The sequence below is a fragment of the Lepisosteus platostomus genome, chromosome 23 (genome assembly GCF_059453375.1).
Source record: "Lepisosteus platostomus isolate fLepPlt1 chromosome 23, fLepPlt1.hap1, whole genome shotgun sequence".
NCBI classification, from domain to species: domain Eukaryota; kingdom Metazoa; phylum Chordata; class Actinopteri; order Semionotiformes; family Lepisosteidae; genus Lepisosteus; species Lepisosteus platostomus.
The window spans coordinates 15,041,914-15,058,754 of NC_142633.1; the positions used below are offsets into that span (position 1 = coordinate 15,041,914).

At 37.9% G+C, this 16,841-nt stretch overlaps 1 protein-coding gene across 1 annotated transcript in view; it reads left to right on the forward strand.

Moving 5' to 3' along the window:
* The first annotated feature begins 8,105 nt into the window (after positions 1-8,105).
* The window catches only part of cfap74 (cilia and flagella associated protein 74), a 53,688-nt gene continuing 44,952 nt past the window's right edge, over positions 8,106-16,841 (forward strand). Inside the window, 8 exon segments of the mRNA XM_088616740.1 lie at positions 8,106-8,201; positions 8,982-9,119; positions 10,764-10,857; positions 11,671-11,820; positions 13,037-13,135; positions 13,919-14,023; positions 15,399-15,572; positions 16,635-16,745. Coding sequence (XP_088472866.1) covers positions 9,014-9,119; positions 10,764-10,857; positions 11,671-11,820; positions 13,037-13,135; positions 13,919-14,023; positions 15,399-15,572; positions 16,635-16,745 — 839 coding nt within the window. The 5' untranslated portion in view covers positions 8,106-8,201; positions 8,982-9,013.

A 16,841-nucleotide genomic window follows, 5' to 3' on the forward strand; every position in this document is an offset into this window, starting at 1 on the left:
GACATCATCTAAGCTGCGAAACCTTTTCTTTCCCTTGTCTTAATTATTTCAGTTCTCAGAAAGGTGTTCTTTCTAGACAGTGTGGTAGCATCAAAGTAAATGAAATCTTAAACCTAACAGAGGAAATTGTAGGCTTTAAACAACAGCAAAGGGAGACTAAAACACAGCAGTTATCCAGTGTTTAAAACTAAATAATGAGTCAGCAGAGGAACTGTTCCCTTAGGAAATACAGTAAAATTATTGAAATGAGACTTCAATTGGTTGGACCTTTAGTTTTGTGAAAGTTGTGAAATTATATTCCATATATTAGTTCTGTGAGCTTTGATGTCTGGGGCTCTAAATTAAAAAATAATGTTTTGGTCTCATCTCCTCATTGTGTTTCATTAAGATATTTAGATTTTAAATTTCAGCCTAAAATCATGGTTCCCCAGCACCTTGCACAGCAGAAAAAGATGTCCCTGCTATTTTCGCCCTTTACTGACAACTAAAATCCTCTTTCCAGACTACCGGCACTCGGAGATATTAACAAAAAGAAAAAGGCAAATTCAACAAAATACATCTCGAGGCAAGCTTCCTACTCAGGGAGAGCCAGAATGTGTAATCAAGTGAATGAAAAATTCTGGAACTTTGGAGTACTGTATGTAAGCGTATTCATCCCTGGAGCACAGCTTTACATTAGGAAACCTCTGTGTTAAGTGTATTCCTTCGGCAGAAATACTGGTTGGTTAGGGAAAATAAATTGAACACTTGAATCATGCCCCCTCATAGTCATCTATGTTCAAAACTAAACAGGTTCAGTTCCTTCATCCTGTCAGTATAGGATATTCCTTCTAGCCTGGGAATGTATCTGGTCACTCTTCTCTGGACTGGTTCGGGAGCAGCAGTATATTTTTGTAACATGGTGACCAATTTTAGACACTATATTCTAAACAAGGTCTTATTAGTACAGTGTACCATTATTATGTAACCTTACTTGATTTAACTTATACATTTTTAAATAGATATGCTTGCATCTTGCCATTGTCTAAGCTGTAAATGATGTAACATAACATAAACAGCTTTCTTTTTTGGATGTAGCTTCTCCGGGCTCAGTGTTTACCATCCTACAGTATATTTCTAGTTTATGTTTCTGGTATCTGCATGTAACACTGTGTACTTGTCTGTATTAAATGTCATCTGCCAGGCATTTTCCACGTTTTGTATTTGCTCTAAATCTTTTTGAATTTCTTTCATTCACTTTCTGATTTTGAAATCTTACACAATAGTCGCAACAGCCTTATGTTCAGGTCGTGTCAGGACTGGGTGGATTTGAGAAGGAGCCATGTGAGGGCTATGTGAACAAAATTAAATCTGAGCCATGTTTTGTTTGTTTATAAGTAATATTGAGTATGTAGTGTATTTATCATTCTGGAACATTTTAGCCCAATGGATTTTGCATAAGCATGCTTGATCGGCATTAAAAGAAGTTAGTTTTAGATTATTAAGTTTTAACTATATTGGCCTAAGGGTGAAAGTATGTGTGTTTAACAAAAGGAAATTGATTAATTTCAGCCTCATTTACCTGACCTAACAATCCAATTCATCTGTTCTGCATTTCCCTGCTTATATAGATTATTCAGCATTGTGGTACTGATGTGTTAAGTGCTCGTTTTAACACTTCCTTATACCGTGGCACACCACAAAAGTGTGTATAGAATCTAGTTACCTTGCTAATCATAGCAAAATGCCAGGAAACAGGAAGGTTTTTCCATCACACGCACAATTCCCCCACCCCCAACCCCCCGACACACACACACAAATTCAGGTTAGGCCACATAAATTGTGGTGTTCCAAATCTGATTTACTGCACGTCATTATGTAATATGAACACAGAAGGGGAACACAGCCTGCTAATGACAAGATTCTAGATACCTCCTATAATAGCCACACAAAAAAAAACAGCACCCCAAACCACTATTCCTCTGGTACAAGTCAGCTGCCGGTGTGTTTCCAATCTGAGGGGTCTAAAAACCAAATAAAAGCCAATCCTGAAATTTAAAAAAAGAAGAAGGCACACCCTGTCATTCTCATCCATCTCATCATCTCATCAGCTGCTTCAGTCTCTACTATTTAGCAGGCATTATAAATCAACTAAATATAATAATAATAATATGTGAAACTTACACAAGACTTACTATATATTGGATCTTGTGCCTGATACTAGACTGCATCTTTACTCTGTCATTTTTGTAAACTGTGTTTTTCGCCACAGAAAGCATAAGAAAAGTATGTGGGAGTTAATCAGTATAGTGCCAAAGCAACAAAGTGATTTTAAAAAACGATACCTTAAGAAGGTTTAAATTCCCTCCAGCAAAGTCAAGAAAACATTGAAGTTTATGTAAAAGGTCATATGCATTCAATTACAGAAAGGCCTTTTCATCTAATGTACCTTTTTGTGCATGCAAAGTAATTTAAAGCAACAATGGTAAGCAACGGGAGACTTTAAAAACTTCACTGGTGCTCTCCTGCCATGTGCATTGACTGAAAATAGTCCCACTGGAAATTGAAAACACTGAAACACGTCAGTTTGGAAAAGAAAAAGAAAAGGCCAGGAAAAGAAAAGGCTCTTTTTCAGTTTTGTTAAAATGATTTGTTTTTCCAGGTTCAGGTAGTCTTTGACTTCCCTGGTTTGTCATTGCTGTGATTGAACTGGCACTGCAGCCTGTCCAGCCCTTCTCCAAGGGTGAGTTCCCTTTACAGTTATACTAATAATATTGGCCCATACTTACTTTATACAAAACGTCTCTCTCGCTGTTCTCCCTCCACCACATCTACACCTCTGCAGCAGCTCCCTGGCTCATTCCTTGTGACAGTAAGGGGGGTTGGTCAGCCTCAACCTTATAGTCAGGCTGCCATTCTCTCAGCTAGGCGAATTACGCCAAATAACCTCTAATGCATTTGTCCCTCTCTCTCCTTTTGTAGGATCTAACCAAACTACTGAATTGACATTTGGAATCACATTGTTTAGACAATGTTCACTGAATTTTGATTAACGAGACTTAGAATTCCTAATGTCTGCGTACATAAGAAAGGTCACAAACAAGAGTAGGCCCTTCTACCTCAGTAGTTATCAGCTAAATACTCAGAGGATCACACTGAGCCGTTTCTTGAAAGAAGGCAGAGTTTGAAACTTGAAAGAGGCATTATAAAGTGAGCAAAGACAAGCAACCAGAATAACTGTGTTTGATTTTTCTTTGCAGTTTTTGCTGACAATTCATTTCTTTCAGTTTGAGCATCCTGGGTTTCACTAAAAATATTCTTTAAAAAAAATGAATTTCCCTTATTTGTAATAAACAAAAATAGGACGTCACTGTAAGAGAGTGAGGCACTCTAGGTTACAGAAACTGAATCTCTTTCATCTTTAGCTGCAGAGGATGCAAGGGGACTTGATACAAGTATTCAAACTCCTGAAATATACTGACAATGTCAACCGAATGGATTGCAATTGTTCAGCGGTAAAACAAGAGAACAGGACACAAACAAAAATAAAAAGTTATTAATTAGGGGTGAGATTAGGAAGCGCTTTTTTAAAGGGTGGAGTCGTTGTGAAATAAAGTTTGTAAGACCATGGTCTGTACTAAAACATAAATAACTCTTTGTCCATTGAAACTGATTTCAGAAGACCTAATTCTGACAGACTAAAGACTAAAGATTTAATAAAATATCTGGGGTGTTCCACCTAACAATTAAAAAATTAACAATAAGTGAGCATTTTTTAACATTTTTACAGAAACTTTCATATGTTTCCTCCTCCTTATTCCCCTGGCACTGTGGATTCAATAACTATTTTTCAACTTCTGGCTAACTGGGAATTGTAGCCTACAGAATACAGCAATCACAGTCTGGTCTTAAAGCCCAGAAATAAAATCCCTTTACGCACCTCAAACAGTTCAGAGAAAAAAGGAGGGAAAAGATTAGAATCTTTGGAAAGTTAAAACAAAACTCGATACAAAACTGATTTAGATTCTAATTATTCTACAGCCAACTCTCCTAGAAGAATTCCATACAACTTTGCTTGACATTCTTCACTGATCAGGAATTTACTTGCATAGCAACGTTTTGAATCGACACTCATTCTTAACGTTTTTTTTTCAGTGCAGGTTTAAAATGATATGCCCTGACACTCCAGTGCAGCGGAGCTAGGCATTTCATAGCCTGATGGGATTCGTGTTGTCATCTTAACACATACAGTGGTTCCTTGCCATGTCTGAACATATCTTACAAGGGACAACAAAGTAATTATAATCGCACGGTATATTTCAGATTTAGTTTGTGTGAAATCCAGAAACCCCCTCCCTCAAGGACAGATGAGCACTTTTAAGTGCCTCCAGAATGCGAGTCTGCAAAGTAATGATCATGCCAGAATAAAGAAACAAGGAATAATTTCTCTTGGTCCCACTAGCATCTGCTATAGAACAACTTCTTGAGCTCCTTTGCAATTCTGTTTTGTAAAAGGTTGAGTTTACAGTACCCTATAGTACAGTACAGTGCTGAAGTCAAATAAATAAAACAGTAAAGCAATATCCTGACTGGCGTCTTGTCCTGAGTGTCTCCTGCCTTGCTCCCATTGCTTGCTGGGTTGAGCTCCAGCTCCCCTGAGACCCTGTACAGGAAAAAATGGTTTAGAAAACGGATGGATTGAGAATAAAGTAATATCCTATCTGGAAAATATCGATATTGGGTGATTTGTATTTCTAAATATCATATGTTACTGGTGGTATTAAAACCTACAACTTTGCCTGTTATATAATATCAAAACAAGAAATCTGGTTGAAGTAGTAACTTGAGTCCATATGGGCAAGCAGGAAGGCTTAAAATAATCCATGCTGATTTGATAATACATAAAAGCCTTAAGCGCAATAAGGTATCAAATCCTTTGTTTCTTAGTGCCCTGTCAATGATGCTATTGCATTTCGAGTAAGTCTTTCATACTCACGCATGGTGGGCTGCATTTTGTATTAAGTCACTAAGGCCTAAGCGCTAAGGCAATGGTAAGTCATTTTGCAGGTCCTATATCAAAGTTTTCTTCTGGATTTTGTACCTTAGCAAGGTGTTTTATGCATGTATCAATTAACACAGCAGCACAAACATGATGTCACAACCACTCAAGGAATTGTTGGATACTCTTGTTAATCTAGACCCACTGCCAGGGTTAATAAACTGTTGCCTAAGAAAGATGCATTTGCAGTCACTGGTTTTCTTGCAGAAGGCTGAAAAGGATAAAAAATCAGTTAAGATATAACAGATTTTTCAAGGAGGTAATAGGAAGTATTGTATGTAATAGAAAGCACATGAGCAAAAATATGTAAAAACAATCACGTAATGGATTTGTAGGAAAAACACATTTATGTGCAAAATTCCTGTTTCTCTTTTTATGTGTGTTCTGGTTAAACAAGGCCATCAAATGGGAGTTTCTGCCAGTAATGTCCTACATATTGCAGGTAATTCCCTGAGATTCTAACCAGCAGCATCGTACTGAAGCTCTAAGCAAGTTCTTTTTTTCACTTCTTCCACCTCCTCACTTCCTAGAGCTCTTCTTGACAGGGCAGCACTGTCATTGGCTGTGAGCATGGCCCACTTTTTCCCTGGCATAAATTAAGCCAGGAAGCTTAAAGTCTTAAAGGCACATTAAACCATTCTCAGCTTAATTCAGAAATGAAAGGTCTTTAGTTGTTATTATCTGCTTGCTACACTAAGAGGTGTGACCTCAGCTGTTGCTGTTGAATTACCTCAGTTAACCCAACATAGGCACTCCCATCCAAACCCCTCACCCCTGCAGCTACAGTGAAATAAACAAAATGAAAGCTGAATGTAAGAGAGTTTTGAGCAATGGGACTTGTAGTGCTTTCGCATAAGTCCCATATTGGGCCTATTAGAAGATTTATCCTTATTAAGGAAAGCCTTGTGTCTTTCTAAAGAGTTGGAACACAGAAAAATAAGAAGGATTACAAAGAGAAAAAAACACGTGGCCCGCTTGACTTGTTTGTTTACTACTATCTTACCAATCAAAACATTTTGTGTTTTTATTTCTGAAAGGACCCCAAACTCCCACAATCCTCAGTGTAAAACTATGCTTCCTGTCTTCTGTCCTAAAGGGCTATAATGATCATTTCCACTTGTGTTGCTGCTGATCGTGAAGTACTCCCCAGAGTTTACTTTAATGCCTTTCAGGATTTATAATTCTGGAATCACGTCTCAAATGTTATCTCCTCTCTTCCCACCTATAAAGATTCCTTAATTTGTCAGAGTGTATCATCCCTTTCAAACTAGAAAGTAGTCCAGTTGTTGTCCATTGTACTGCTGCTAGAGTAGCAAAATGTTTCCTGTAAAGTGATAGCCAAATTGAACACTATATTACCTATGGTAACAAATTCTCATTTGCAGTGATGACCTGGAGACCCATTTAAGCAACACAGTATGTACCAGAGCAATCTGAGTGAAGTGGGATGCTTTTGGAGGCAACAGCAGTCACCTGGGATTTGAACACAGCTCCTACCACAGCTCCATACTGCTCCCTAATGCATTGTACATATGTTGTCATTTACAATCATTTTGTATTCATTTTAAGTTTTCCACACAAAAAAAAACAGAACACAACATTTCCCCCATCCCCAAAGCTCTCTCTCACACACACACACACACACACACACACACACACACACACACACACACACACACACACACACACACACACACACACACACCCTGCATGTTAAATCCACTAGGGTGTCTGCATAAGAGCTGCTAAAAACCAGCTTGCCAGCAGGGCTGACAGAAGTAGCATACAATACGAGATTGACCATGTCAGCAGCAGCCCTCCAAGACTCCATCTGTCCCTGCAGCTGCGGCATAGATACAAGCAGGTAGAGCCCCATACGAATGCTGTCTAGATAGGACAGGATCCAGAGGTCAGGGGAGGGGTGGTGGAAGCTGCCAAAGCAGTGCCAACGCCTTTTTCCCCAACCCCAAAAACTCCTGGTGCTGTGAGAGCCTACGAGTGGCCTGTCTATCGCAACAAGGGACAACGTGGCTTCAAATCACGTGAAGTTCAAGTTCACACCCGAAGAAGGCTCCACAGCCTGAAACGCTGTGTTTCCTTTCTTCTCTTTTCGGCGTGGAATAAACCTTTACTTGTTCATATCATATGGTCTACAAGGGGTCAGGCACTACAAGGGGAGATCATTTGGATGATTAGGCTCTTAGGAGGCCAAATTCATATTGTCCTAAATTTCTTTAGCATTCACTTACAGTAGTTCCTTGCCATTTCTGAACATATCTTACAAGCTACAACAAAGTAATTATAATCGCACGGTATATTTCAGATTTAGTTTGTGTGAAATAAAGAAACCCCCTCCCTCAAGGACAGATGAGCACTTTTAAGTGCCTCCAGAATGCGAGTCTGCAACGTAATGATAATGCCATAAAAAAGAAACAAGGAATCATTTCTCCCTTAGCATTCAAGTTCCTATTCCTAATGTTAACAGCAGCTAAATATTGGTATTGAAGCCTCTCTAACACGTACAGTACATGGAAGAGGTCAGCCTCCCAGTTTATACAGGCAGGTGGAGGCTGACAGACTTGTCCGCAGGGGGTCAGCATGGGCATGTTCTGCATGACGGAGACGTTAGTAAAGATACTACCATCTATTCAGGCTTCAATTCCCAAATGCACAAATTATTTTTACAAAACTGACTTTGTGGCAGAAAAAAAAACTGTGGTGACGTACACAGTTTGTATGCGAATTCAGTCTTATCAAAATTCTTCTATGCAGTTTTCAGACTAACAAGACTAACCAATTAACATGAGGAGATATATATATATTACAATACATTTCTAAAGAAATATCAGCTCCTTCAGATTTATTGGTTAACATGCAAGATAGAAACACGGAAGAAAGACAGGTTTTACCATTCCATTTAATAGGTGTCATAAAAAATCTGTTTGCTATTTCGGTGAACGTATGGTTCTTAGGAAAGCCCTTAGCTGTAATACATAAACTGAATCTAAATTTAGCGAATTTTTATATTGTATTGTTTCCTAAATCAAATAATTGTTTCTTGTTTTAAGACTTATTTAATGGTTTATCCCCCTACAAACTAATGGTCCGGTCCTGTCGCCTTGGAGACGGGAATAAACAATTTGGACCCTGAGTTAATGCGGAGGTAATGTTGGAAGGTTCTATGTAAAGTATAATTATTTCAATTTTTGTCTTAAAGTTTAATCAGATTAATAAAGAGAATATATGCTTGTTGTATTAGTAGTTGTGCTGAACTTTACAGATGCCCCGAAGGCTAGTTCGTAATGTTTATTGGAACCAGAATTGTTTTTTATTTGGGTAGTGTTTTCAAAAAAGGTCGTGCCTTCATTATTATAGTCGTACCGCAGCATTTATTTATAGCTGTTTTAGTGCTTCTGGCCTTTTCTATGATGTGTACCGTGACAGATTAGTGCGTGTTTGGTATGCATTAAATGCAAACTAAAGAATCACGGAGACGACCCCTTGAAACTAGTGCATGTCATTCATCGCGCAGTGAACTACAACGCCTGTGATTTGTTGGAATGACGCAATGACATTTAAAAGCGTGTGCAAGGTGTAAATGAACAGGTAAAATCGGTGGTCGGTCAGAAACCATCAAATTAAAACCCAGTCTGAGGCCGCATTTTAAAATTGCGATTCCGGGGGGGAGCTGCGTAGTGTGGTAAAGTAGAGTCAAAACATGGTAAAACCTGTGCAGAATTTTGTGCTTATAAACATTTCTTAGTTTAGCTGTATAACACAGTATTATATAAAACCAGAGACGGATAAACGCATTATTGTATGGGCATGGTGAAAGTTTTGGAAAACTTGGAAAGTACGTTATTGTATAGGCAGGGTGAATGTGGCTTTGGAAAATTTGAATTTGCCTCGGTGCAAATTTGTTTCTGTTGTTTTTGTTTTTCAGGTGCAGGATAGGCCGGGCTGTACTGGATCAGAATGGACGCGACTGAAACCCGGCCGGGTTCGGGAGGAGAGATGTCAGCGGTTTCTGACGGACACACGCCACTGCAGAGCGGATGGACTGACGATGACCAATCTGCAGGTTAACTAGAGCTGTCGTGGCTGCCGTCTTCGTCTTCTGCTGCTCCGTGATCTGTGGGCACTAGTCTAGAAAGATAACCCTTCTTTCCCTTTACTACCTTGCAACGTTTAATGAATAATATGGATAGTATATATAAGGTGTGTGTAGTGAAAATTTGATCAGAAATTCATTTTCAAGATGTCACTGTGAAACTGAAAAAATAAATTCAAGTTATTTTTTTTTTTGGGGGGGGGGTACGTGTGGAGTTTGTGCTTTCTAAAAAATGTAATCATTCTAGAACAGAGACATTCATAATAGTTTTGGCTACGAAGTTTTTAAAAATTAATATGTGGCATCATCGCTTATCCTATACAGTACTTATTAGAATCAATTATTTAGGTGGTAGGGCCTAATATGAAAATAATTGGATGTAATTATATCAGTCATTACAAAAGGAAACAGACGAATGAGTGAAAAATACAATTTTTGGGAAGGAAAATAGATTATTATTGTGTCATTTTTGGAAAATGTACTACTACAACATTTATCTTTCAAGGAATTTGAAACCTGCGTTTGAAAAGTCTATTAGAAATACTGTCACCCATGAAAGAGGCACAGAAAAAAAGCGAATTTTTTAATGCTGCAAGTTTTGGAGGATTATGAAAGTTTAAACCACTGAATTAATGGGGAATATGCTAATTATTCAAAGCTGCTTATAAGCCAATTAACTGCTGAATACTTTCTAACAATGTTCAAGATATCTTTGTGCTCTTGCATCTACACAATGTCTCAGTTTTTTTTTCTCATGTGTTTCATTGCTTCTTGAAACAAATGATAATTGTTTCCTTTGCAGTCTGGCAGAGCCCATTCCCAGAGTTCTCTTTCCTTCCTAAATTGTCTTTTAGCGCTTGAGCAGTCCGCAAGATGTTTTGTTTTTTTTTTACTATTAGATTGTGCTGTTGAGAGCAGTAACATTAATTTGGGCAATCACTGTGACGTCTGGGAGCTATGGCAAAAATACTTAGGCTGTGTGTAGCATGTTGAGGAAAAGGATGATGCAGTGAAGAAAATAATACAATAAGAAGTTGAAATTGTCATGCTTATTAATAAAACTCAAACCCCAGCCAAGTGTCGGCTTTGTTTATAATGTAATACATTTGCCCAAGGTTAATCAGTAATGCAATCATAAATTGCAGAAAGACCTCATAAAATTTCCACAATTCAACAAATTATCTCAATGTAAAATAAAATAGCAGTGATGGAACCTATCATGGAATTTGCAGCTGCTGTGTTCTGCTTATTCTTTTAAAGACTATTTTCCTTCAATTAGACATTCCTTGGAAATAGATACTGTATAGTAGTTGCTATATAAACTTGCTACAAAAATTCTGGTTGTCTGTTAGAAAGTAGTACACTTACAGTAAGCAACCTAATGACTTTTTGTGGACAACATACTCTCTGATGTTTCATAAATCTTGTTGTTTATCTGGGTCTTTCTTTAAAAAAAAAATCATACTTTAGCTTTTATAACTGGTTCTCTGACTGTGTCCTGATTTTTGTAGCAGTGTGTTTAAGTGCTTCAGGGAAAAACTGCAATTGCTGCATCTCAATAAAGGAGTTTTTTTTTTTTACATTGGCTAATTAAATGATTTTTTTTGTTTCAAGATGAGGAGGCTGACAAGGAAGGGTTCCGAGATGAAGACACATTGTTTCCTACATCTGCAGATGAATTTGGAGGTTTCAGCTCCTCCTCTAGCTGGTTAGTGTGATGTGGATGCATGGGATTTTTGGAATGTCAAATTGGGATAAAGAGTGTGCACAAAATCTGCCACATTTGTAAACCTGTTCAAATTCTTGTTATAAAATAAGTGGAGAAACACAGGTCTAGTTAATTTAACAAAGATAAAGAAAGTATAGTTTATATACTTATTGTAACTTATTAAATTAATTAAGCAAGGCAGGAAGTTCAAGAGGTGATGGAAAACAGTAAGCATGCCTATATAATTAACTTTATTGTTGGTCTCAGAGGGAGACAGAGAGATCATTATTTTTCTTTCTTTTATTTTAAGTATATTTTTAGTATTTGAAATATCTAATAAATAACTTGTGGTATTTGGTGTATAAGTCCATAGATAAGCATCTATACTTAAAATATCACTTGTTTTAGTCTTATACTGTATATACTGTATAAATGTATATGGCTTAAAGTATTGATGAATGAAGCTGAGATGTAATCCAAACAATGTTTTGAGCAGTTACCTTTAAAAGTATTATTTTTTGAGTGTATACTGTAAGTTATGTCTTACACCATAGCCTAATACTTTTAAATTTAAATAAAAAGAGCAGTTTATGTATATATTTGGTATTACACTTTTTTAACCATTGCCCAAAACATAAATATACAATTTAAAATAACATGTAACAGAAGCTAAACTGAGCTTACTCTTTCCTTTTAATTAATTACAGAAACATTATTTGACCTTCATGAACACCATATTCCACTTTAGTGTCTGTAAAAAATAATAATAAAGCTCTTGTAGTTACTGCTAATTCCGTGTCTTCTGTCTGAAAGGGAAGAGGAAGAGGCTGATCTGACTGAAGACCAGGACCGCAGTAAAAAGAAGAGCTATGCTGAGAGAGTGAGGATATTCAAGCTGCGAAGAAACCTGGACCAGCTGGACTCCTTCTACAAACAGAAGGAGCACGATGTCCTGAAAGCCAGGTTTGTTTCTATTAGAAATTAGACTTACATCAAGAACAGAACCCTGGCAGCATCTACTCCCTTTCTGGACCAGCTCAGAACAGAAGGTTAATTTCCACATCAACTGGTTCATCTGTTAAAGCCCTTTTTACTTTACCAAAGAAATTATCATGCTATATTTCTACCTTTATTATCAGCCCAGATAGGACACACTTACAAAATAATACGCTTCCAAGTCTGTGGAGCTGTGTTTCGATGATCATGACTACGCTAGGTTTTCACTTTAGCGATGTAGTGTAATGCACTGTAGTTATTAACTAAATAAATTACGCACGGCAGACATTTCCAGGGGTAATTGGAAACAGGCAGTGTGTCTGTCAAATTTAACTTCCTCGCTGGTCTCAGAGGTGGCAGGGAGAGCATCATTTTTCCTTCCTTTATCTGTTTTTTTTTTTTTTCACCCCAGTGGCAGATTGCAGTGATGCAGCTCATTTGATGGCAAAGATAATTCACATTAGGAGGCCTGGAGCTGATCTATAGCAGTGATTAGAAAAGCTGTGTGTAGGGAGCTGGTGCTCTCCCCACGCCAGTGCACCTTCGTCTGCTCCAACCCGGGGCTATGAAGTGTTCTAGCAAGCGTGTCTCTCTTACTACCATGCAGCAGCTGGAATGACAAGAAAATGTTAAAACTGGCATCTACAGTATAGTGCATAGGAACTGTATGGTGACGACAGTAATGCATTCCCAGACAGAACTTATTCCCTGACCGCGGATTCAGCAGGATTCCCTTGACTGGATGGGTAGCCCCCTGTTTCTGAAATTAATGTTTCAGTCTTGTGTTTGGGGGTTTTATCAGGTCAGTTTAACTGCTTACCCCTGCATGGAACGTTACAGTGGTAAACAAATATAGAATTATCAAATTAAAAGTAATTATTTAATAATACCTGAGATGTAACTGCTTTTTTACTTTGTTTTTGTCTGTTCTTCTGCAAAATTGAGCTTATTCATTTGTATTGAGACCTAATTTATGTCATTTGAAATGCACCATTTTTTAGGACAAAAATAGCTTCGCGTTGTTGCTGTACCTGCTGTACCTCCAGAGCGAGATAATCCAAGACAGAACTGGACCCCATACAGAGTAAAAGACTGCTGTCTAAGCCAGCTCAGGACATGCTGTCTTGTGTTCCTGCCTTGGCTCTGAGACCCACAGACCGACTGTGACTGTCTTTGTTGTAAGGGAGGAACTGAAGGCGTGCCGGCTACGTATCGCAGAGCTGGGGAAACAACGAGACGTGGTGGAAAGAGATATTGAGGAGCTGAAAGAGTCTGAGAACACGTAGGTAGACACCTGGAAATGCTCGACCACCAAACGTCTCACACACAGAGGAGCTACTACTCTAGAACTGTTGTTATAAAAACACTGTAGACTGGAAAATGGATGGCTTTCAACAAGAGCTTCATACTTAATTGAGACCAGTCATTATACTTTCGAAAAGCTTTATATGATTAAATGGTGTGTGATGATAATGGTCAAGCTCATTCTTGAGGAAATGAGAACCTTCCAGGATGTTATTAGGCAATTAAGAATGAAATTAATTTAATGTTTTTAAAAATGTCAGTAATGTTTATACGGGAATGCAAAAAATCTTTATTTCTCTCGTTTCTCTGCTGTGTACCTTCTGATAATGTATTCTCTTCATGGGTTGCAAAGCTATTAAGGAGGTGTGCAATGGGCTACAAGACGGGTTAACTGGATTTTGTTATCCATTCACCCCTTTCATTGCCTTTTTTGCAGGCGGCTGCCCATAATGCACCTGCAAACCTTACTTCTAACCCACTTCCAAAGAGAGCTACTATGACACAGTTTCCTTGAAGAAGGTCTTTTGTAGTAAGCATAGCAAGTGGTACTTTGAGAGCTTTCTTATACACTTAACAGGCTGTCAGCTCCCAATGGCAAGTGATATGTTATAAAGTGAAATTGAATTACGCTCTGTACACAAGCTGAATGCAAAAGTAGTTTTTCTGCCTCAAGGTATTCTAATTGTTCCCCATTTTACAGAGTTTAAATATTCATCTTTTTTTACTTTTATGCTGTTATTTTTGTCCTGTTTCTCAACAGTGCAGCGTTGTTTCGCCTGCGGGCCCTGCACAAACGACTTTGCTCAGAGCTCCAGGGGGAAGAGGACCTTGAGTCACAGATAGAAATGGCATTGACACAAAATGAGTAAGTCAAAGGGGGTGAGAATCTTGATTTTTCTCTTGGCTCCAACCAGGGGCTGGAAATTTGGCTTTGTGTTTCTGACCCTAAGCCTGAGAGAGTATTGCAATACCCATAACCACCACATCCATTTCTTGTATAATTGTAAGTCTGTTTTTGTTCTTTTTTCCACCCATTCTGCACAAATTCTGCAAGAAACCTCTTCTGTTTCTAGGGAATACGTTTTGGATTTTGAGACCATCACTTTGATATTGTGCTTAACAGAGGAAGCTACTGTAGTGGGAAACTTTAAGATCGTGATATACATTTGAATGATCATAAGAACAGATTTCACTAGGCAATCATCCCTCACAACACAAATGTTTGTGCAGCTGCAACTGTATTATATTATTCAGGACCAACTATCTCAAGAAATTAACAAACTTGAAGTGAATATTGAGTGTAAAGCGGAAGTTTCTCAGATGTTTGTTATAGCCAAAGTTAGCTTATTTACATTTGATGTGTATTTTAATTAATTAACAGTACAATTGCTTATATATTTTGGAAAAAGAGAGCTTCTTGTATTCTAACATGCAGCTGTTTCTGTTCAATTACCCCAAAATTTTCTAAATGCTCATATTTGATGAGGTTTCAGACATCATTTCCAGCAAAGATTTCAAGCCCTATTGCTTTCATTGCATTTTTTTCTAAATTCCTGGGAACTGTCTGTCAATGTAAGAGTCAGAGATACCATGCATGGGTGCTCATCATATTCCTAACTGCCTGCCTGTCTCCTTATCTGCCATCAAGATGTCTCAGCATAATTTTCTATGCAGTCTGCTGATTAACGTGGAGCATATGCTGGAGTGAGGATTTAATTTGCAACTCTTCTACTTGAAAGACACACGGCATACAATCATTTAAATATAGAATTATTTGTTTTATTTTTAAATTGTGAGGCAAATATCAAAATGCAAAATATGTGATACTTTAAAGAAAGCCAGCATCAGTGGTAAATTAAGGAGCTTATCAGCTTTCAACATTTAGAAACAGGCTTTGTTTTTCTTAGTTGATAGGTATTAATACAGCACCATCCAGCTTTTTATAACTTCAGACTTTAAAGTTATGACAGTATTTTAAAACTTTATGTTTTAAAATGGTTGCATATCTTTAATTATATTTAAAATTTGAACAGCAACAATATTAAAATTAGACACCATTATTTTATGATTGTTATTGGTAGAAGTAGATGCACGCTCCATTCATTTAGAAATAATAGTAGTAGAAGTAGACACAGCAGTATTCAAAGTCTGAATTGGTCGCTCGGCTCTGTACTGTGCTCTCTGTCTGGGGGTGTTCTTGCCTGCAGCTGCTGAAGGATAGTGTTGTTGTGGTCCGGCAGGCTGGAGCTGTGTCAGGTGGAAGTGGAGCTGGGGCGGTTCTCTCACCTGCGCCAGGAGGTTCAGAGGGAGGAGGAGGCTCTGGAGGCTCAGCAGGAGCAGCAAGCTGCCCGCAGGCTACGGCAGGAAGAGACAGCTGCCAGGGCAGCCGAGCTGAGGCACCGGCTTGAGAAAAAGTGATTTGAGTTTGTTGGGGAACCTGTGCAGTTACTTTTTGGTGATTGAACTTTAGGGGCTGTTAATCAAATATTTACTACACCCCAACACATCTGATGTGTTGTGATGTCTGACATCAACAATGATTGCTCAAAGCAATGTTGAGACACTTTTCTTTCTATTCACACAATGAAAGTCTGATCCCTGTGTAATATTTTGAGTTTTTTCTCCATATGTAAATAGGATTTCCTCTTTAATTATTGTGTTTGAAAACATATTTTTGAAATGCTAGAAAAACGTTTTCATAGCCTGACTACTTTTTTAGATGATGTGACTCATTGTTCCACATCAGGCATCTGGCATCACTGGAAGTTTAACTGCTCAAATTACGGCAAAATTTGCTTTCCATTCTTCAACTCACTACTGCCAGTTTGTCACTTTTCAGTATCGGAAAATGGGAAGCAATTAAAAACTCCTGCAGAATTGCCTTGTATATGTAATGAAATACATGCCATAATACCTAAAAAAATTAAATCCTGGATGAGATTGGTTTAACAGATCAGTATGGGGCACGCTGCACAATATGGATAAATGTATTGCATGCTGGAGTGAAATCACTTAACAGCAGAAGCCTTTCTTGTAATAATCGTTTTATGGAACTACATGTAGAGAATAAAAACAAATTGGTTAACTGAGCTCTTTAATTTTTTTACCATACATTCCTGTGTAGTACTTATTTCTTTTCCTGCAGCAAAGCACAGGTTTTGATAATTACTATGCTTTTCTATCCAGTCCTGTTTGCATTTCAATTAGGTGTGACCATTTGGATGGTCTGAATTGTCCCTTTTATATGGGCCTTGTCAAGGGTGTTTCAATGGCGGTCTATGACGAAACAGAATCAATGCAGGATGATGGATCTTATGGCCTCTTCTTATATGTGGTCTTTCTTTTCATCACTTCCTTAAATAAAGTCCTAGATTAAGAATAAAAAAGTACATATTTTAATTGGAAATTGGTTTATTCCCTAATATAAGCTCTCAGCATCTAAAGATCATTTTATCTCTTCCTTTGTTTTTTACTAGAAGACAGATGAATTCCCTGAAGGAACGAGAGGCTCAACATCGCAAGGCAGTGGTGGAAGCACAGCAGAACCACAAGAAAGCTGTTGTGTATCTGAAGGAGACAATGAACAGGTAATTACTTCATTTATCACCCAGCAACGAGAGCTTAACACCTGGTAAAAGTAAGATGATTTATACAGTATAGCTTTCTGATACCGAAAAAAGAGG